The sequence below is a fragment of the Talpa occidentalis genome, unplaced genomic scaffold (genome assembly GCF_014898055.3).
Source record: "Talpa occidentalis isolate TD23 unplaced genomic scaffold, MPIMG_talOcc4v2.1 talOcc4.2, whole genome shotgun sequence".
NCBI lineage: Eukaryota > Metazoa > Chordata > Mammalia > Eulipotyphla > Talpidae > Talpa > Talpa occidentalis.
The window spans coordinates 145,399,427-145,422,433 of record NW_023602073.1 but is presented as its reverse complement, the minus strand read 5'-3'; the positions used below and the strand labels follow the sequence as shown (position 1 = coordinate 145,422,433).

The window sequence follows — 23,007 nt, the reverse complement described above, 5'->3', positions numbered from 1 at the left end:
TTTTGTACATATCCCCATTTCTTCACCTTGATTTCTTAGTTTTTAATTGACTTTTAATTTACTGTTCTCTTTTCTCTAGTTCATATAGACCCAGCTTTTTTTATTTTATTTTATTTTATTTTTTTTTAAAGAGGCATGAATTTTTATTTATTTATTTATTTGTTTGTTTGTTTATACAAGCACTGGGTACAGTCAGAAGCGCGGGAGGGTGAGAGAATTCACCAGAGCCAGAGCGGGGAGCAGAGCAGGCAGAAGGACCGAAGTACACTGCTGAGGGGAGCAGCGGGCGGCAGGAGAGGTCTGCGAGGTCTGCGCGCTCTGTGGGACCCTCCTGTGGTGGCTGGGGAGCAGCCGGGGATCGAACCGGTGCCGCAGAGGCCGCAGAGGCTTCCCAACCCAGCGCTCAACCGCTGCGCCACCGGGGAGGCCCCCCCAGCTTTTATTTTAGATCCCAGATTAACTTATGCTAGAATAATTTCTTCAAACAACTCTTTCGCTTGAATTACTTTGTACTTTTAAAAACTTGTCAGATTCCTTCAGTGGTCTGGATTTCTTAGCTATGTATTTAAGACTTATTTTTACAAGACTATATTTTATAAATAAGCTACTTATAGGTAAAAAAAATTACAAACATGCTTAGGTACAGTGCGTATATGTGATACTATAGAAGGGGAAACTTTATTGAATTCAAAGCTACGTGCTGTTATATTCCGGCCTGTGGGTCTTGTTTTTGGTGCTCTGATTCTCTTGTAGGAAAATGCAGAGTTCGTTGAGATTCTAATGCGTTCACATTAGTAAATAGTCAGTTCTCCCATTCTTTTTGAAAATTCCTGTTTGTAGAGAGTGCTTCATAGATGGGTATATTATAAATGTAAATCGCGCAGAAATATTCCCCGTGGTGAAAGAAATGTTTTTTCCTAGTCAACCCATTTCACTTCCATTTTCCTTATTAGATCTGTCTCTGTTGTTTCCAACTGGATGTAGGTATTTGTTCTCCCAGAAGCATTTTTTTATTTTGGCATTAAATTATGTCCTGTATTCCTGTTTTCAGGAGGCAAGGTCTTGTGGCCTCATGAATCCTCAAATGTTATATCTTTAGTTTTAAACATTCCTCTGCTAAGTGCATGTGGGGATTGAGTGGAGAATAACAAAGATACTCAGTGACTGTTAGTTGTTTCCTCATAGACGAGCATTTAGTATACACACTTCAAATTAGTGACTGCAAAATTACTGTGAAAATTACATTTTCAAGACCTTTGGTATAGTTTAATTGTCAAGGGTGACAATGACAAATTTCAGAATACTAAGAATCTGGTATGTCTATGACCCTTCACTTCCACCTCAGTGGATTTTTGAGATACTTGAGGTTGAAGGTCTTCATGTTTTTTTTTTTTTTTCTTGAAGGGTTTAATAGTGTGCATATATCTATGGTAGCTTCTCAGTGAACTGGGAGCTTGATTTGACTTTGGAACCTTTTAGCTTTGATTAAACAGTTGGGCTTAGTTTTAGTATTTCCTATTTCCTTGTTTTTAGTTGATTTTACCTTGATAATAAAACTATTGAGAATGTTGTGAATGCTTAATTCTCAAAGTAAATTTGAAAAGATTTTGCAACTATCATTATTGTACAACATAAGTAATACACAGTGAATCAATGCTATTGCATTGAAATAGTTTTTTTGATTTTTGAATATTGACAGGATCATAGGTACAAGGTTGCAAAAAATTTTAAAAGTGAAATTTGAGGGAGGGATTAAAAACATATTTATCATCATCCATGGCTTTGGCATTCCACTCTTTGAGCAGAATAGATCTATTGCAGTCAAGTGAATTTAGGTATGAAGAACCTAGATAAATTTATCTTACTAGCTTGTATTTTGGGAGACCAGTAAACTACTTTATCAAAGTTAAGTCAGCATACATTTGCATACCTCATACAAGCCAGAAATTGTTTTAGGCATTGTGGGGGGAGGGGGAGATACTAATCTTGTCATATTTATAATTTATAAGGTCAGTGTTTTCCAAAGTGGATGGGTGGGTGGTAGGATAAATAGGGAAGTAGGCTAAACAGAAAACAAATATAAGCAGAATAATTTAAAATTGTGATTAGATTGCTGTGATGTTACTAAGTGTGTGTAATAGTTACCAGAAGAAAAGGTAGATAATAATCTACCTACACATAAACATTAGTGTGTACACACACACACACACACGTTGCAGGTATGATTTAGGTGTGAAAGTTAATCCCATTTCCCATTCTTCTGAATACAACTAGGAAAAAAGTGTAGCTTTTTGTAGCACTGTCTTGCATATGGGGGTTGTACATATTTGCTAATACTTAGAAAAAAATAAAACAAAGATTACATATTACACAAAGCAGTACTGCTTTTGGCAAGCTGTATTAACCGGAGAAAATTGTGTTTTATTTTCCTTGTAATTAATTATGGTATTACCTTCTATTTAGGGCTGTGAATTGGAACAGTGTCTCTCTCAAAAAAAATCTCAGCCCACAATAAGATATAGTTTGTGCCTTGAGCCATATGGTTGCACCAATAAATATTATAGTCCAAAGATTTTACCCATGATAGTTTACATTTTCTTTTTTGTCCAGGTTTGTTGTGATTGGCCTGCCGTTACTTTGAAAAGGGCTCATCTCGTGGGTTAGCTAGATTATGGTTTGAAGAAATAAAAGACCATTTTGGGTGTAAAAATTGACATGAAATAGAAAACATGTGGTTAAGTCTTTTTAAGTTTACGGACTTTTTCTCTACTTAATAAATTACATTCAGTTATTATAACACATTTTTTTCTGAATATTTTTCTTGGTTTTGTTTTTGCATTTCTATTTATAAAATTGTAATTACTGCAGATATGTTTGCTATTTGACACTAGACATTTCAACATTTCTATATTAATACCTGTGTTGGGTTAACTTTCTGTGAGTTGGTATTTTGCTAAATATCTCTCCTGGACCTTTTTGGTTTTTGTCATAACATTGATGAAAAATAACCACAGGGCCTCCCCTAGTGGCGCAGTAGTTGAGCGCTGGGCTGTGAAGCTGCCCGCAGCCTCTGCAGCACCGGTTCAATCCCTGGCTGCTGGCGAGGGTCCCACATGGCCTGACAGACCTCTCCTGCCGTGCCCGCTGCTCCCCTCAGCAGTGTATTTCGACAGTCTGCCTGTTCTGTTCCCTGCTCTGGCTCTGGTGAATTCTCTCACCCTCCCGCGCTTCTGATTATAACCAGTGCTTGTATAAATAAATAAATAAATAAATCTTTTTTTTTTTTTTAAAAGAAAAATAATCACAGTGTGACTTTTTGCTGCTTAAGTCATCAGTAAAATTTTTATAGCTCCTGCAATTAGCACTGTGCTACCCTTTTCTTCCAAACATTGTAGCTTTCTGTTCTAAAACGTCCATTTGCTGCTTTTTTGTAGTTTTCTTTTCTCACCTGAAAGCTATTTTTGTGTTTATTTCCAGAGTTTTCGCTTTACTTTATTGAGGATGATTATAACTTATTTAGACTTAGTCTTATAATTCCAACCTAAGTATTATCTTGGCATGGCATCTGTTGATTATATTTTCCCTTGAGTAGTGTGGACAGATTTACCTGGTGTGTGTGTGTTATGTCGTGTTAAGTGTGGCTTATGTACTGTATCAGAGCTTTGTTAAAAATCCTCTGAAGAAAGTTGATTTTTGTTTGTTTAGCAAATATTCAGCTTAGGTTCAGGATAAAAGTTCTGTCTTGACTTTTGTGATGGTTCCAGTGTTAGTTCAATTTTCAGAGCATTTGTTTCGCTGTGTCCACTCAAGAGTTAGTCCATGGGCCTCCCCGGTGGCGCAGCGGTTGAGCGCTGGGTTGCGAACCTGCCCGCAGCCTCTGTGGCGCCGGTTCGATCCCCGGCTGCTCCCCAGCCACAGGAGGAAGGTCCCACATGGCGCGCAGACCTCTCCTGTGGCCTGCTGCTCCCCTCAGCAGTGTACTTCGGTCCTTCTGCCTGCTCTGCTCCCCGCTCTGGCTCTGGTGAATTCTCTCACCCTCCCGCACTTCTGACTGTACCCAGTGCATGTATAAACAAAACAAACAAACAAATAAATAAATAAATAAACATGCCTCTATTTAAAAAAAAAAAAAAAGAGTCCAGGCTGTGGTGGTGAGTGGTTTGCTTTGATTTTAATTCTCAAAGCCTTGGCTGGACTTACTTGGGTCTCTTTGCTACAGGCACAATTTAATCAGTGGGAGAGAAAGACTATAATTGGCTCTAGGATGAGCCCAAGATTAGTTCATAAACAAAATTAGGGAATCCCCTTCTCTAGCTGTTCCTGGGATTCCCATACTCCGGATCCAGGGCATCCTTTTCCCTTCCTCCTTGTAAAAAGTTAGATTTCTTTCTTGGGTTTAGCCTTCAGAATGAAGTGGCAAGAGAGAATAGAAACAAAAATTGGGGACTCCCATATTTTTGGATAATAGGGTTTTTTTGTTGCTGGGTTTTTAGGTATTCGTGTGGCGACAGTAACTGCCTTCCGACCCTTAGCAGGAGAGAAGGGGAAACCTTACGTTGGCTACGTTGGCAGGGGAGGAACTTGGCGCTCTCCCAGTAGCATGGAGGGAGGACTAGGCAAAAGGGAGTTACCTCTGGTGTTTTTGGGTTCTGTGAATGGCTGTACCATTTGATTCTGCTTGGTCTGGGATCAAAGCCAGGAGATAAGAGAGAAATAAATACACAACACTCTGAAATTTATTTTCAACTCCCATTTGCAGCTGGCTCTCCTGCTATCATAGGTTATTAATTCATGTTGATTCCAGTTTCTCAGTCTTCACATAGTTTACTTTTGCATGGAGTCTGGAGTTACTAGTTTTAATCAGTGGGAGAGAAAGGCTGTAATTGGCCTCTCTGCCACGACTCACCATAACCCCTAAGCACCTTTTTTTAAAGAAGTGTGTTTTTTTTTTTGACCCCCTTCATTCCAGGATTTGGAAAGGATATGTATGTTGAATTAAAGGACCGTGTAAGTGCTTAAATTTAGTTCTTTAAATGGTGTGTTTTGGAGGAAGAGTTAATTATAGTCTTATTGACACACTTTAAAACTATAATTTGCATTCTAAAATAGTTCCCCTTTTTAACAGTGTTCAATACTGTAACATTAATCTTAGATACATGCCATACGTCAGAAATGGTATATTCTGCTTAGTAATGGAAAAGATTATTTATGTGAAAATGTTGTAGCCCATAGGAAAGGATAATTGGTTATAAAGCATATAAATATGTGTACTTGTCATAATAATTAGCACTTTTATATTTCAAAATCTGGCTTTTTTTCCTTTTTCTTTTTTTTTTTAAACTAGAGGATTTCTTCTCTACCTCTTGGTATATAGCTCTGCTCTTACTGGACAAATATTTGCATACTTTAGGTTGATAATTTTAAGAAAACAGGCATTTCCCATTATGGTATCCTACAGCTTTGAAAGGATTCTGGACTTGTGAATGCAGTAATACAGTGTTGCATATCCTTCGCCACCTAACATTGTTTCCAGAAGCAGCCTATCAATTCCCTGAGACAGTCCAAGAGACTTTGTCTGGCTGTTCTTTTGTATCCATAGTGCCTGACACTAATGAGTGTATTTGGAATGAGTAAATTGATGGATTTTAGATTATTTTTCTATTTTCCAATTTTTTTCATACTAAAATATTTTTATAACCCTCAAAAAAGGGGCAAGGTTTTTTAAAATAAGAAGACTGTTTGATTTGCTCATTGGTCTTTAGGTGTTATGACCTTTTAGATTTTATGTGCTTTGGTGTTTTCAAAAGAAAATGTGTTTGAAACTTTGTGCTGAGTCTACATATTGGCACATAATTTAGTATAAAATCAGGAGCTGTGCCTTTGATAAAAATCTAATCTGGGAGTGCTGACAGAGTATCTGTCCCATATCCTGACCTTTGCTCTTAAAAAAAATGGTGATTGTTCAAGAATGTTGCTACTTATGTGGAAGTTAACTGAAGTTTATATATTTAGAGTTTTATTTCGAATGTTTTTAGTGAAGACATTTATTTTTAGAAATTTAGGAAAAAACACTTGGCCACACTTGCTTTAGAACTGCTTTTTTTGAATGTTGAATTTGCTATTGTTAATTCAGTATTACTGTTCTCCCAAGTCACGTTTTGTTATGTGAAGTGCCTCACATTTTATGTTAGTTTGTTTCATGCTTATATTATCTAATATTTTTACATTGTATCCCAAACCAAATATAACGTGGATGGTAGTACTATAGTAAAGGAGAACTTTTTTATAATAGTGAAAATTATTGGATACAAAGAGAGTATGTATCAGGTTGCCAGAAAAGTCATGACGTGTTTTTTCTGTTTTTCAGGCAAAAATATGTCATGACTTTTCCGACAACCTGATACATAGTTCTTGACTTGTTGAAGTAAAATTTGTAATAGTGTTTTTTGATATTAAAATTGGTGAATGATATGCTTTTTAAAAATGGCTATCAGTGAAACAAGTCTTATTTTTATTCCTATATGCAAAATACTGAATGTTACTTTTTAAATTAGGAAAAACAGGGAAATTTTTATTTTTTAATAGATATATTTATGTGTATAAGAACTAGGGTACAGACCAGAGGTGGGGAACAGAACAGGCAGATTGTCTGAAATACACTGCTGAGGGGAGCAGCCGACAAGCTAGGAGAGGTCTGCCACGCCATGTGGGTTGCTCCCTGGCCGGCCGGGGGATTGAACTTGTGCTGCAGTGGCTGCGGATTGCCTCACAAGTTGCGTCTCAACCCCTTGTGCCACCAGGGAGGCCCCCTGAAATGTTTTATTTTTCATATTTAATTTCTACTTTGAATTAATAATTCACAAAAAGTCCACAAAAATACTTATGAAAAATCACAACTCTGTAGTTAAGTTAGAAAATGAGAAATCTGTCACAACTTTCTTCTCCCCTATCAGTTTTCTTTCCTGTGTATCACATGCCACAAGCTTGTGGCTTAAAGCACTATATGTTTCTTTCATGATTTCTGTGGTCCAGGATCCAGGCTCTGGTTAGCTGAGTCCCCTGATGATGGTCTGAGCAGGTTGAAATCAAGATGTTAGCTGGACTGTTATATTTGAGATGTGGGGTCCTTTTCCAAGTACATGCAGTTTGTTGGCTGAATTCAGTTCCTAGCAGAATACGGTTTTTCTGCTGGTTGTGCCCTGGGGTTTGCTTTTAGTTTCCAGCAGTCACTTTCAGGTCCCAGTAGCCATGTGGTCCTCTTAGCATGTGTTGTCACATGGCAGTGAGAGAGAGCTTGCCTCTCTGGTGGTGTCTCTTACAAGGACACAGTCTTACCGGTTTGGGGTGGGGGGGTTGTCTTACAACCTCATTTAACCTTCATTAGCTCCATAATTGCCCTGTTTCTAAACTCTGTCACACTGGGGGTTAGGACTTCAACATATAAATTTTGGTGGGAGAGATACAATGTGCAGACCCAGAGTTGGCAAGTGCAGTTAGAACAAGATTGTGTTAAAATACAATTATTTTTCAAAGCAACAAACAAGCATGTAATCTTTTTTTTAAAGATTTATTTATTCCTTTATACAAGAACTGGGGTACAGGTCAGAAGCAAGGGAGGGTGAGAGAATTCACCAGAGACAGAGTGGGGAGCAGAACAGGCAGACAGACTGAAGACACTGCTGAGGGGGGCAGCGAGTGAGGCAGGAGAGGTCTGCCCTGCCATGTGGGTTTCTCCCTGGCCGTTGGGGAATTAAATCGGCACTGCAGATGCTGCGGACAGTGCAGCTTCGCAGCACTCAACCGCTGCACCACCCGGGAGGCCCTCTTTTTTTTTTTTTTTTTAAGGATTTATTTATTTATGTATACAAGAGCTAGGGTAGGGGCTAGAAGGGTGGGAGTGTAAGAGGATTCACCAGAGACAGAGTGGGAGCAGAACAGGTGGCTTGACTGAAATACACTGCTGAGGAGAGCAGCGGGTGAGACGGGAGAGGTCTGCCATGCCATGTGGGTAGCTCCCTGGCTGGCCGGAAATTGAACCCGTGCTGCAGAGGCTGCAGATAGCTTCACAGCGCTGTGCTCAACCTGCTGCGCCACCGGGGAGGCCTAAGCATGTAATTTTTTTAAGTACAAGAGATTTCATTGGAAATTTTCTCTCCTGCTATGCTGAACCTCTAGCGAGAACAGTTTCAACTTTTAACATTTTAGTTCTTCTGATGATTTTCATAGCACTAAGCAATGTTTCTATACCACTTTTCTTGAATAGTCAATTTTAGATATTGTTTATTGACTTTTGGCAACCACAGGTGAGGCAGTAATTCACACTTGCTGCTCTTGCCCTCTGAAACACCCTGATTTTGAGTCGGTCATTCTCTGAAATTCTGCAGGACAAAATTATTTCCCTCTCTGGTACTATCTTCTTTTGTGTGTACCGTGGCTTGTGGTTTCCTCTTTGTTTCATTAGTTACTAGTCCTCTTCTCATTATTTCCATTTTCTGGAAATTTGTGGCATCTTGTCTGCTGATTCTTTTCCCCTCCCCATTGTACTTTTCATTGTGAGTTTTTATGCTTTTTAAAAATTTTATTCCCTTATTGCCTCCTTGTAGGAGGAAGATAAGAAAAAAGTTGGCGTAACTATTTTGAAGTGAAAGTGTCCATATCACGTTGACGCCAGGAACTTGTGATTTCTTATTTTTTGAGACTTGAGGGATCTTATTTAGTACTCTCAAGGACAAGAAAGATGGCTTGGACTGATCCATGATTTCAGTTATTTTAAATTCACTTGAAATGGTAATTCTGTCAGACATAGAACCAGAAACCTTATAGGCATGATTAACCTGTAAATGGGCCATGTTTTAACCAAATTTGACTGTTCTCTGGGTACTCCCCAAGGATTATAGTAGAATTCATTTACTGTTGCTCAAGTTCAGAAAAGCACTAAACTTTCTAAGGTGAGTTTGCTTGAAATACCAAGTATAAAGTACATCTTGTTAAATATTGGACAGTGAGCTTCAGGGCACAGGTGGGTATGCTCAGGGGTGAATATACTTTCCAAGAATGAGCTTGCAGTGTTAAAAAAAAAAAGCCCAAATTTAAGGATTGGCCTGTTTTTGTTAATCATTTCAACTGGAACACATCATTCCAATTCACGTGAATTGTCTCTAGTTCGGTTCTTGTGCAGGCGTACACCCAAGTGTGTGATAGACCCACAAAGCCTAAAATATTTACTTTGCTACGTGCTGGTCTAATAACAATGGACAACTTTTAAAATCTTTATTAGAATTTTTATTTTTTGTCTTGGTGGAGTGGCTAACAATAGTTTATATATTATGAAACATAATGAGTTCCTTAGACTGCAAACTCAGACTTGTTTGGTATCTCTCCTTGAAATGATAAATTTTGAGTAGTCAAAGAAAGGGGCAAGTCAAGACTCCCTATCAACCCACGGGGACAGGGGGATATAATATTTGTGTGAATTTGTGTAAATCAAGCATTGTCACCTGAGATTAGACAACATTCCAGCATAACAAATGAGTTTGGACTAGGAAAGCAGAGTTCAGAGTCTGAAGTACTAGGTTAACACAGCAGGTACCAGAAAAGATAAACACAGCAGGTGTCTTTAGCCTTAGGAAACTCAAACTAGTCTTAGCTTTTAAAGGCACTGATAAAGAGCTAACAGTGATTCATAGCCACTTAAACTTTGGTAAATGGTGGTAGGGAGCCAGGCTCCCAGATAGAGCAGTGGGATTAAATAAAACTATATGTGAGAACTGGGTAGCTTGGAATCCAAGTCTAGGGACCATGAAGCTGTGGTCTTCTTACCTAAGAGATGAAATCATCCATCTGCTAAAGGAAAACATCCCTCAGTTAGCTTTCATTCTTCTCCAGCATTTTCCAGTGTAAAACCATGTGTTTTCTGTCCCAGAGGAAATTTTGAGTCTATGTAGATACTTAACATTCCCAGTTCTTAGTGACATGTTAATATATGTGATTTGAATTAGGGTTTGGATAACAATGGCAGTACTGATAGATAAATTTTGGATTATTGTATAATGACAGTTTATATATAACACAATGTGATATATGGCTATAAAGTTAAGGTTGGTTGAATGTTTGCTGTGTATCAAGGATTGTATCATATCTTATATATCTAAAGCTATACAGTCTGTATTCATTGAGTTAGTTTTTTTTTTTTTTTTTTTTTTAGCTAATAGGGGCATGTTTCATTATTCTCTTTTAGTGGCTTTCGTGACAAAATTCTCAACAAAAATTGTTTTGTCAAGGTCTTAGAGGGTTGAATTGATGTTTAGGATGGTGCAGCCTTGATATAAACCTCTTAAATTTGGAGATAGGAATTGAAGAGAAACTGGATGGTGACAAGCTGTCTCTGACATTATGTGCTAGGTTTATTAGTTCATTAAATGTATAAATTGATACTCCAGCCACTTAAAAAGGACTTTGAAAGAGCTTGCCTAGCAAAATTAAGCATTGTTAAAAATGTATTTTGCTTTTGTGTACACTAAAGCTAATTAAATGTAGCAGTGAAATAGATGTCAGTAGACATTTGAGATAGATGTTAAGGCTACTGATCTAAAGTTGATATTGGGCAAAACTGGGCAGTACCCAGGGACTCCAGACAGTTATGGGGGGACCCGGACCCCATGTTGCCCCATTTTAAAAGTTAGTGCCTGCTCATTCATATATAAAGAGCAAAGTCATCAAACTCTGGTGTGTCCAAAGATTTTTAATAGGTGAGAGTTTCAAAGGGAGTAGAGAAGGGGAGAGAGGACGACTTCACAATATGGAGTCCCGATCAAACCCAGAAATAAACAGTCCCTGTGGGCAGATGTTCAAGCAGGCAAGGCCCAAAACAGAGCAGCCAAGGCCCAAGAACAGAGTCCGAGGAGAATGTATTCAAGGCATCCAACCCCCTGGCAGGAAATACAAGCAAGAGGTTGTGCAGTGCTCCTGAGGGCTGGGAGGGGAGGAGAGAACCCAAGTGCAGAGTGCACCCTTCAGTGGCTAAGATGGCTGTCCAGAGTTTCTCAAGAGGGAGAAGCTGGAAAATGTGCACAGATGGGGACCAGCTGATAGGTTGCACTAGGGGTCTGAGCAGAAGCAGGCGCTGCCTCTTCCCAAGCCAAAGGCTCCCCTACGACCACCTGCTGGCTCTGTTCTTGTAAAGTTACCAGACACTCCTCATTGCTTCCAGCTGTCCCTATTCAAGAAGTCTGCTGCGAGTCCAAGCTTCACGACTCTGTTCCACCTTCCCCAGCTGTCTTCGTTCAGGAAGTCACAGGAGCGGAGACACTCAAAACTCTCTTACAAAATCAGTGAGATCTCCAGAAGCCAAGGCACAAGAAGGGAGAAACATATTAAAAAGTCACCCATCTTTGATAAAAAGTGATCATACAGGAACTAGCTGAATCATTGTCATTTTTAATTCAAGGAGAATATACTTTGTGAATTCTTGCATAAGGAATTTTTGGTAAAAATATTTCTTTAACAGGTTTGGAAAGGACTATTCTAGAGGGAATTTTTTTTCAACCTTCTTTCCCAGTTGAGCATTTAATATTAAAATTTAGTGCAGGCATTCATTGAAAAATTAGATGAATGATCTATGCCTATTTTCTGATGATTAGATTTAATAAATGAGATTTTAGAGAATGTAGAGAAATGGTTAGTTAGAAACCTGTATGTATTGGCTTTTGGATGAAAAGTACTCAGTATTTATCTGAGCAATATCTTAAATTTCAGCAGTAGGCACACTTTTTTGAAAATAAGACCTCATGAAAAAATGGTTGGCTTTTCAAGCTGTTAGAAATGTTTTAGAAGTCTAAGTTAGCTTTTACTTACCTCATCCCTTCCCACCAGCCCCCAAAAATCAAGCCAAGTTGCTAGAACTCAGACTTACTAGTGCTTGCTTGGGAACTTCAGGTCCTTACCACACAAAATGAAAGTAGTAGTGTTTTCTCAGCCATAGAAGGACCTGATACTTCTTCATTAACCTATTAATACAGATTACTGTAGAGTCTACCTTCAAGTATGAGTGAATGTTGGGTGCGTTCTTTTAATATTATGATTCACTTAACTGGAATACCTATTAAATAGATGGATTTTAGTTTTAATAATGGCTAACTTTGTTGAGTAACTTTAGTTTGTTAAAAGCTTTATATATAATATTTGTGAAAAAAGTATCAATTTTGTAAATGAGAAAACAGGTCCGGCTTTTAGCAACTTGTAATAAGGTAACAACGTCTTTCTGTGCAAAGCTTTGCTATGTCATACTTTGTATATATTTATTCATTTTAATTCATTAGCAAGTGTCTGCTCTGCCAGATGCTGAGGATACAGTTGGAGAAAAGGGTAATAATCTAAACATATAGATAGGGTTTCTGTTCTGACAGCGTTTTCCTCTAGAAGGTGAGGGCACAAGTGGCTGGAAGCAGCCCGTGCCTCCTAGGAAATTCTGAGAAACTCACTGCACTGAAAGCACTGTAGAGTGTATCGATGTTATTTTGCACTTGGTGAATAGACTGGCATGTACATAGAGTTTCTAAAGCAGATTGGTAGGAACTGAGGCTGTGAATGTATTAAAATTCCCTGAAATTTTGAGAGGTAACTTCTTAAAGGATTTGATGGGACCCTAACCCTGGTCATGCAATATCATCAACTGGGAGTGTTTTTTTTTTTTTTTTTAATAGAGGCATGTTTTTTTTTTTATTTATTTATTTTATTTATTTGTTTGTTTGTTTTGTTTATACATGCACTGGGTACAGTCAGAAGCGCGGGAGGGTGAGAGAATTCACCAGAGCCAGAGCGGGGAGCAGAGCAGGCAGAAGGACCGAAGGACACTGCTGAGGGGAGCAGCGGGCGGCAGGAGAGGTCTGCGCGCCATGTGGGACCCTGCCCCGCAGCCTCCACGGAGCCGGTTGAACCAGCTGCTCCAGAGGCTGCGGGCAGGTTCCCACCCAGCGCGCAGACCGCTGCGCCGCCCGCTGCTCCCCTCAACTGTACTTCGGTCTTCTGCCTGCTCTGCTCCCCGCTTGGCTCTGGTGAATTCTCTCACCCTCCCACGCTTCTGAACTTAACCAGTGCATAAAACAAAACTTACAAACAAGCTCTTAGTAAATAAATAACATGCCTTTTGGAAAAAAAAAAGTCAAGTATTAGCTAAATAATTGTAAAGTAAATATGAAAGTATATAATGAATGTTTCAAAGGTGAACGGTAATATAATCAGTGTAAATGGGCGTATTGATCTGGTTGGGAAGGTTGGAAGGGTTTTCCTCATTTGGTGGTTTAAGATGGCTGAGTGTGCATTTTCTTGTGGGGGACCCTGGCGGATAATATTCCAAATAGAAGGGGCAAGTCCATTTTAAAGATTCTGTGACAGGAAACTTAAAAAAGACCCTTGTGCTGGGAGCAGAAGGCTGGAGCGCAGAGGGCTAGGCAGGGGAGCACAGTGTGAGCTGAGACTGGAAAGGTGGACAGGAGCTGGACCAGGCAGAGCCTTGGCATATACAGATTTTCTGTTGATCCAAATGGTGGGAAGTCATTGACCCTTTGAGGGGATAGAAGGAAGGGGTGGATATCCAGTCAGTGACCTGAGCAGATTAATTTTTGAAAAGCTAGACATGCCACACCATTTTAGGTGTTCTCCAGGTGAAGTCTGTGGTTGGAGGAGGAAGAATAGACAAATATGGGGCAAACTGGATAAAAATCAGTAGCTTCAATGAGGCATAAGTTACACGGGTACTGTACTGGAGCAAAAGTTATAGAGGACTCCTTAATTTATAGTTGATTACCCAACAAATTCTGTTTGAATTGCTTTTAAAGTCTGTTCAGGTTGTCTTGGCAGTGTTCGAATGGCCTAAATGTTAGTTTCCAGCCTTGCAGTTAATATCTTACAGCATTTTGTTAAAATTCTTAGCATTGTTGAGTATGCCAGTTTAATCCACATTCACTTCAGCTTGTTTATTGTTGCTTAGTTTCACCACCTTTTTTTTTTTTTTTTTAAACTGTTTTTGTTTTTGTCTAAGCTGAATTATTCTTTGCTTCTCTGAGGAATTTCAACACAAAATTATTTTGGAGGAGGAAGGAAATTGTTAAACAGTAGATCACCTGATGTCTAATGATAGTATATTAAGATATAATCCACATGCCACACAATTAAAAGGAAAAATGCAATAATTTTTTAATATAGTTGTGTATCCATCACCACAATTAATTTTTGAATACTTTCATCACTCCAAAAAGTGGTAGTCACTTATTTCTCCCCAACTCTCCCAGCTATAGATAGTCACCAATAGATTTGTCATTTCTGGACATTTCATATCAATGGAATCATAATATGTGATTTTTTAAATGTGACCTTTTAAACTTTCCAACAAAGATTGTGGCAGGTGTCAGTTCTTCATCCTTATATTTCATTGAGTGGAGATAACATTTTATCCATTCATCAGTTGATGGACATTTTGGGTGGTTTCCACACTCATAAATTTTTAATGAATAATGCTGCAAATGACTATTTGTGTAGTTTTTATGTGAACATAATTTTTTAAAGATTTATTTATATGTACAAGAAGTGGGGTACAGGCCAGCGGTGTGGGGTGGGGGGTGAGAGGATTCACCAGAGACAGAGTGGGTAACAGAACAGGCAGATGGACTGAAAGCTCTGCTGAGGGAAGCAGCTGGCGAGGCAGGAGAGGTCTGTTGCGCCTTGTGCGTTGCTCTCTGGCTGGCCAGGGATCAAACTTGTGACGCAGAGGTTGCGGATAGCTTCACAGTGCTGTGCTTAACCCCTTGTGCCATCAGGGAGGCCCTATATTTAATTTTTTGAGCAACTGCTGAATTATTTTCCAAAGCAGCTGCACTATTTTACATACCCACTATCACTGTGTACAGGTTCCATTTTCTCTATGTTTTTACTGTCTTTTTAATTTTAAGCAAGTAAGTATAAAGTGATATCTCATGGTTTTGCTTTTCATTTCCCGCATGGCTAATGATGTTTAACTCAATTTTTAAAAGAAAAGCAGCATCCTTGATTTCCTTGTGAATATCAAAAATAGAAATGTTTGGTAATTTCATGTAATTGATTGGAAACAGCTCCTTTTGCTGTATTTAAATTTTGTTTTCCTTTCTAACAGTTGTATTCCCTGAATGACTACAAACCACCCATTTCTAAAGCGAAAATGACCCAAATTACTAAGGCAGCCATCAAAGCTATTAAGGTGAGTAATAAATTTTACTCTAGTGTTTTCAGAAGAAAATAGGAAACAGTATTTTGGAGGAGGTGTAATTTTTAAGGATTATATGTTTCTTTTCTCTTTATAGTGTTAATACATGTTCTTATGTGAGAAATCTGTATAGCTGTCCCCTACAAATGTGCTCACCTATGGATACACTTAACATTTTAACAAATATTCTTCCATAAACTTTGAATCATTCATTGTCTCTTCCATTTCCTAGGCAGGTAAGATTTTAGATACATTCACATTATAAAGAACCTGATTTACACTGTTATTTGTCACATTGACTTCAAAGAAAATTGAAATAGGAGTTAGTAAATAATAAATAAAAGTTAATTTTTTTCCCCTTACTGAGTCTACTATAGATTTGAAAATGGGCCATTCTGGAAAATGATTGGGGCTCCTTGTACATAGCATGTTTGAACTGTATAGGAATCACCTAGTCATTGCCTTGGTGAAATGACTTTGAATCTGTATTGATTCAAAGATACTTCTGAAAGTCTGAGGGAAAACTTGGGCCTCTAGAGAAATACAGACATGCACAAAATTTTGCATAAAATTGCTTGACATTAAAGAGTTTTTTCAACTCAACTATAAATACCTTTCTTAGAGGTTTTCATCCCTAAAGCTAAGACTCTGCTCAGAACTCTTAAAATTGAGAATTAATGTTTATTTTTAATTAGATATTAACCTGTGGATATTGGTTATGTGTTTTCCTACTCTAAGAAGTGAAGCACCAATTATTTAAATAAATTGTCTTCAAATAACAGTGTTATTGCTATTAGATTTAATGAATTCCTATTTACAGAGAATTGCAACTAGGAGGAAATTCAGATACTCGATTAGTTTTCTAATGTCCAAAGCTTTGTTTTTATACTTGTAAATATTTTACAGCATTATAGTTAAAATCTTTGTATCTATACATAGGAAATTTAAAAGAAAATAAGGACAGTGACTGAGAAATACAATTAAGGCAGAGACTTCTTCAAAGAAGTGATTTTTCAAGGTGTTGCTAAGGCTTAATATAGAATGTTAAGTCTCATGCTTGCTTTATCTACCTTTCTGCATGTGATCTGATTTTTTTTGATCCTGAGAGTGTGCAAGCGTGTATATTTTTATTCTGTGAAAATCAGTAATTATTGCGCTTAACATAACTTGAGCAGAATACTCCTGATTAGAAGGCTTCATAACAGGTATTGACACAATTCCCATTTTTCAGATACTGTTCTAAGAGAGGTGAAGTCATTTGCAGTAGAATAAATACAGCTAGATATTAAGTCCAGCTTATTTCACTTCAGAGTCTAAACTTGATCATGTACTGTCCTATTTTGCTTGTTTTAACTTTTGGAAAAAAATGAGGTGTTGCAAAATATTATAAACATAGTCTCCCCTTAGACTGACAGATTGTTAACCGTTTGCTGTATTTGCTTTTATTTCTACTATCAGGCATTGCATATGGACAGTTTTTTGTTTTTTTTTTACTGAATCACTGGAAAGTTTGTTTCAGACTTCATAATAGCACTTAATCCCTAAATACTTGAATTTGAGTTGTCTAAGAACAAAGACCTTTTCCTGTCACAGGCAAGCAATTGTGTTTCCTAGTTGTCTGGGTATTGACTTTAGTAAGTGTACCCTGCACCCATGTTTTCTTAGACTCTAGAGCACAGTTTCATTTGTTTGTGCTGTCACTCAGCCTTTTTTGTTTTTCATGACATTGATATTCTGAAGAAATCAGACCAGCCGTTTTACAGTACTATATTTTAACCTGCATTTAGCACATATATAAGTTTAGATTGATTTTTTTTTTTTAAGATTTATTTATTTATGCATACAAGAGCTGGGGTGTAGGCCAGAGGTGCGGGACATGGGGGGTGAGAGGATTCACCAGAGAGTGGGGAACAGAATAGGTGGGTCAACTGAAGTGTATTGCTGAGGTGAGCAGCAGGTGAGACAGGAGAGGTCTGCTGTGCCATATGGGTCAGCTCCCTTGCCAGGGATTGAACTCATGCCGCAATGGCTGGCAATAGCTTGATAGTGCTGAGACTTTACCCCTGTGCCACCAGGTGCACCCCATCTTTTTATCTTCCCGTTTATACTTGCAGTTCCATTTTCCAGGAGAAGCACAAGGAGAGAATGAAGTTGAAAATAGCCTTCTTGCATACATTTGTTTATTCTTTTTTATTGACCTGTGTTTAACTTACTTGATGAAATGATACTGAAGGAAATCTACTTTTCCTTCAATAAGAATATACATCTACCTGCATGCTTATCACAGCTGTTTTGCTGTCTGTGTAACTATTTGTGAATGTGAGCTTTCTTGAAGAGTTGATAGAATTCTTCTGTACGTGTGTAAGGTAACACAGATAACAGATAATTTAGATATACTAACATATACCTACTTCAATAATTTCTTTGCTAGTTCAATAGCATAGCTAGTTGCTTATGAAGGTGAGTGACATGAATGTTTGTCTCCAAGTTTATAATTACTGTTTTTGTAGACCTTTGAAGCAGTGTTAAACCCCATGTTTAGCAGGAAAATTCTAATGTGATCAAATAGATTAAACAACTGCACTTTTCCCTCTTTCAGTTCTATAAACATGTGGTACAGAGTGTTGAGAAATTCATTCAGAAAGTAAGTATATCATTTTCTATATATGTGCTAAATATACTGTAATTATAGATTCATACCTTGTGTTTTTGTCTTTTAAATCAAATACCCAAGTTTAAAAGTGTCTTGGTGAACTGTTAAAAGGTGATTCCATTACTTTTATTTTTAATTAAGAATAAAATGAAAATGCATTTCAGATCATTCTAAAAGAGTAGCTTTAAGTTAGATGCCTTTGTTAATTTGCATAACCATAGTGAGCACCTGTTTATTGATCAAATGGTATCAATATGATTGACTTTTAATGAAATGATAAACTCACTGCTTTTCATAAACTTAAAAAAAAATTCTCACATGTCATTTCAAGCTAAATGCCTAGAGAGCAGCTCTCCTTTCAGATAGGATGTGGATAAAATTTTGCTTTACCAGCTACTTATCTTCTGCTGACTCACTTTGCCTCATCCATTAGGACATTATACTTAATCTTCATGTTACTATATAAACATGAAGCTCTATTTTTTCAAAATGAGCAGAAGAAGATAAAATGAGATAAAATAGCTGTCTTGTGTATATTTAATAATGTTTTTGTAACCAGGATCTGAAGTGACTTTTTCCTCTTTGTGATCAGTTCCCTAATGTGTCACAGTTTTTGGTAGGTGTATTTAAGAGCTAGAAATTCAAAATGATACGGTAGCAGATCTGTACTGATAGTGAATTTAGGTTTCCTATTCTGCTTGTGTTCATGTCCCTTGACTGTAAACAGAGCTAGATTGAGGATTCAGAGGTATGTGGCGTTAAGGATTTAGCAAGGTTGAACTGTGTTTCTTAACAAAAAGAGGTGACTGCTAGAAGGATGCAGCAAATCAAAGTGAGATTACTGGTGTTACATGCATGCATCTGGTCTGTGCAATTTAGTCACATGTATTGATTCATAGAACTACTGCCGTCATTAGATACAGATCTGTTCCATTATCTCAAGGATCCTTTTTTTTTTTGGTAGCCACATTCAACTTTCCTCCTCCCCACCCTTAAGGCCTGGCAATCACTAGTCTATCTGTTCGCTATAATTTTGCAATTTCAAGAATGTTACATAAATATAATCTTAGAGTTCGAAGCCGCCTTTGGCTAGTTTTGCTCATATACTTCTCATGAGAGCCATCCAAATTGTTGCATGTGCCAAATAGGTCCCTTTTATTTCTGAGTAGTATTTGTGATATGGATGTGCCAACAATTAACCATTCATTCATCCATTAAGTTCTTTTGGGCTGTTTCCTCTTTTTTTGACTACTGTGAATAAAACTGGTAGGAACATTTGTGTGTATGGATTTTTACATGAATGTAAGTTTTCATTTCTTTGGAATACTAAGTGCATGTTTTGTTTTATAAGAAACTGAAACACTTTTCCAGGATGACTCAACCATCTTACATCTCCCACCAGCAATGTATGGTTGATCCCGTTTCCACATTCTTGACATCGTTTGGTCTTACTGGTATTTTTACTTTAACTATTCTAATAGATTTTAATGATAGCTCATTGTGCCTTTATTTTTCATTTCCCTAATGGCCAATGAGATGCTTATTTGCTGTCTTTAGTGAAATGTCTTTTCGTGTCCTTTGCCCTTTTCTTAACTGAATGGCTTATTTTTTTTAACCTTGAGTTTTGTGAGTTCTTTAATTTATATTGTAGATGTAAGTCCTTTGTCAGATAAATGATTTCCAAATTCTATCCCCCTCTCAGTAGCTTGTCATTCCATTCTCTTAAGGTCTTGCAAAGCAAAGATTTCTCGATTGGTGAGGTTCCAGTTTGTATTTTTCTTAATATCAAGGAAAACTTTTTTCCCCCTCCATCCTGTCTTTCATTTGTAGGTAGGAGGAGCAAACAAAATATAAACTACAGCAGTAGTTGTAGGGAGCTTGAAGCTCAGTCCACCTGCTTTGTTTTCTGCCTCATAACCAGTGAAGCACTTGAACTGATGTGTTGTGTCCATGGAACACTTTTTTTTTTAATATTTGTTTTATTCATGCATACAAGAACCTGGGTACAGGCCGGATGAGCAGGTAGCGTGAGAGGATTCACCAGAGACAGAGTGGGGAACAACAGGCAGACTGATCGAAACTCAATGCTGAGGGGAGCAGTGGGCAAGACAGGAGAGGTCTGCCACGCCATGTGGGTATCTTGCGGGTCGGCCAGGTTCGAACCTGCACTGAAGAAGCTGCAGAGAGCTCCACAGCGCTGCGTTCAACAACTTGCGCCACAAGGGAGGCCCTGTGGAACACATTTTTTAAAACTACTGGATTATTGTTTTATAGTAGGAGATAATCTTTTAACAAACTTATGAGAAAGTTCATTTGTCATTTACATTATATATAGTTAAGTGAGAGATTGAGGAAATTTTCAAGTTTTATTTCATGATGAGAGATTTGTAATCTTGGTATCACCCACCTCTGGAATGCTGCAGGTTTTTCAGGTTCTGTATACTTATTTTCACCCACCATGAACAAGTAGTGCAAGGAAGGGAGAAGTGTGGTTGCAGGTTGATAATGTTATCTGCAAAAGATTTATAGAGCAGTGGTGATGATAATGAAAATATGATAGTGATAATAATGAATGGTAGGTTAGGACTACTGCTTGAAGAATGTTCTCACCTCTGCACTGGCCTTTGGTGACCTAATCAATTTTGCCAAAAATTAATCGTGTGTTGATAGTGTCATATTTTTATCAAGCAGCCACAAAGACCAAAGATGTGAGCAGGTATTAGGAAATTTCTTACATGGCAGTTTAGGTGTATTTGGACAGACTGTCTTAATACTAGCTATATTTGCATTCTAAATAACTTCATCATAATGTTATCAAATTTCATTTGGACTCAGATACCTCATGATTTGCTTATCTCCCTGTTGTTTATTTACTAGTTTAAAATGCAAAGGATAAATCCTCAGCTCTGTACCCAGATACCTAGAACATTATCAGTCAACTCCTTTGTCCATATGAAACTTTCCACTTGGTTCTGTCACTCAGAACTATTGGGCTGTGGGAGAAGTAATGACACATTTTTGCATAGAAAACAGAAAAGATATGACTTTTCCTAGAGCCCAATATTTACAACTATTTACAATCTGGATATTGTTTTAGTCAAATGCATTGTATGGCACTATGGCTGCTCTTAGATATATGGTCAGCAAAAAAATTACCTTTCAAGGCTCTAAAAATGGCCTACAGTTGAACTGCTTATTGCCTTGATTTTGGCTATGTTACCTTTTAATTTTTTTTTAAAGATTTATTTATTTATGCATATAAGAACTGGGGTACAGGCCAGAGGTGCGGGAGGTGATTCACCAGAGACAGAGTGGGGAACAGAACAGGCAGATAGACTGAAGTACACTGCTGGGGAAGCAGTGGGTGAGTCAGGGGAGATCTGCTGTGCCATGTGGGTAGCTCCCTGGCTGGGGATTGAACTCATGCTGCAGAGGCTCCGGACAGCTTCACAGCGCTGTGCTTAACCCCTTGCGCTATCAGGGAGGCCCTGTTACCTTTTAATTTTCTACTGAATTTTTATATCTGTGACAGCATGAAATGTGACTTATAAGTCATTTTCATGTGGCAAATATTTACTCAGTTAATAATATATGAAAAAACTAGTTGGCACTGAAGGGGTTACATAATGAAAGTTTGGTTTTCCAGAATTTGATCTGGCAGTTTTATGCACATTACAGTGTTTTTGTTTTGTTTTTGTTTTTTTTCCTCAAGAAGCCAAACAGCTTTCTTTAAAGTTAGTGCATTTATGTTTTTGCCTTGATAATTCCCCAAAGGTTGGACTTCATTTGTGTCAGGGGGAAAGGCTGTCCTGAGCTAATTCCATGCAGGCTTTGGGGACTCCACCCGCACTCCAGACCAAAGCCATCAGGACATTGGGAAAGACAAATCCCGTCACCACCAAAGGGAAGGTGGCTGGGACCTGAGGGTGGAGTTAAGCAGCCAGGGTTGGTATAAAAAACCAAACACGTGGGCCTTGGGGGGGCTCGCTATCGCTCGCCTCCTGGCTTCAAGGCTCCTGGCTCGCGGCCCCCTCTCAGAGTGCCATTTGGGATTCCAGATTGGCAGATTGGGTAGGACACATTTAAAACTTTGTCTCCCATTTTTCTCCCTGAGCTGTACATTTCCTCATTTGCCCTTCCTTGTAAATAAACATTTTATTAACCTTTCGCGTGTGCCTGCAGTAGAGCATTGATAAGTCCTTTTAAGTGCGCGGGTGAGGACCCATAGTCAGGCACCCCGTTTTGTATCAGGGCTGCCCTATAACATTTGGAAGGCTGTTTTTATAGATACTCTTCTGAGGTCTTGTTTAAACACACACACTTTCATATAGATCACAACATGTTACCAAATTTTATTTGGACTCAGATACCTCATGATTTGCTTATCTCCCTGTTGTTTATTTACTAGTTTAAAATGCAAAGGATAAATCCTCAGCTCTGTACCCAGATACCTAGAACATTATCAGTCAACTCCTTTTGTCCATATGAAACTTTCCACTTGGTTCTGTCACTCAGAACTATTGGGCTGTCCTAATAAAATGTCTTAATAAATAAATAAACAAACAAATAAATAAATAGAATGTCCTATAAAAGTCTGGACCTTTATAACTGGTATCCTACACCTACTGCTTGGGTGTAGGGTACACAAAAATCTGAGTGCTTAAGAACAGATACTTTGAAAGGAGTAAGTTTTCAGATTCATGCTTTCCTTTTGTTCTTTTACTAGAATTCCTCTGCCCTAGGATATTACAAATAAATTTCCCCCCCAAAGATATGTTTATTTATGCATACAAGAACTGGGGTATAGGCCAGAGGTGTGGGGGGTGAGATGATTCACCAGAGACAGAGTGGGGAACAGAACAGGTGGATCTACTGAAGTACACTGCTGAGGGGAGCAGTGGGCGAGGCAGGAGAGGTCTGCTGTGCCATGTGGGCCACTTCCCTGACTGGGGATCAAACAGGGATGCAGTGGCGTGCTGCAGTAGCTGCAGATAGCTTCATGGTGCTGCATCTTGACCCCTTGCGCTACCAGGGAGGCCCCTACAGATAAATTCTTTGTCCAACATTCAAGTTTGCGTTTCAGATATATCTCGAGCTTCTCTGTCATTGTTAATCCTTA

The 23,007-nt window shown here is 38.3% G+C and overlaps 1 protein-coding gene across 5 annotated transcripts in view; it reads left to right on the top strand.

Annotated features, from left to right (window-relative positions):
- The window catches only part of SCAF8 (SR-related CTD associated factor 8), a 174,966-nt gene that overhangs the window by 17,800 nt on the left and 134,159 nt on the right, over nucleotides 1–23,007 (top strand). For all 5 annotated transcript variants that reach the window (XM_054697941.1, XM_037520623.2, XM_037520627.2 and 2 more), the window contains 2 exons: nucleotides 15,146–15,229; nucleotides 17,835–17,879. In XM_054697941.1, coding sequence (XP_054553916.1) covers nucleotides 15,146–15,229; nucleotides 17,835–17,879 — 129 coding nt within the window. The remainder of the gene's footprint in view (nucleotides 1–15,145; nucleotides 15,230–17,834; nucleotides 17,880–23,007) is intronic.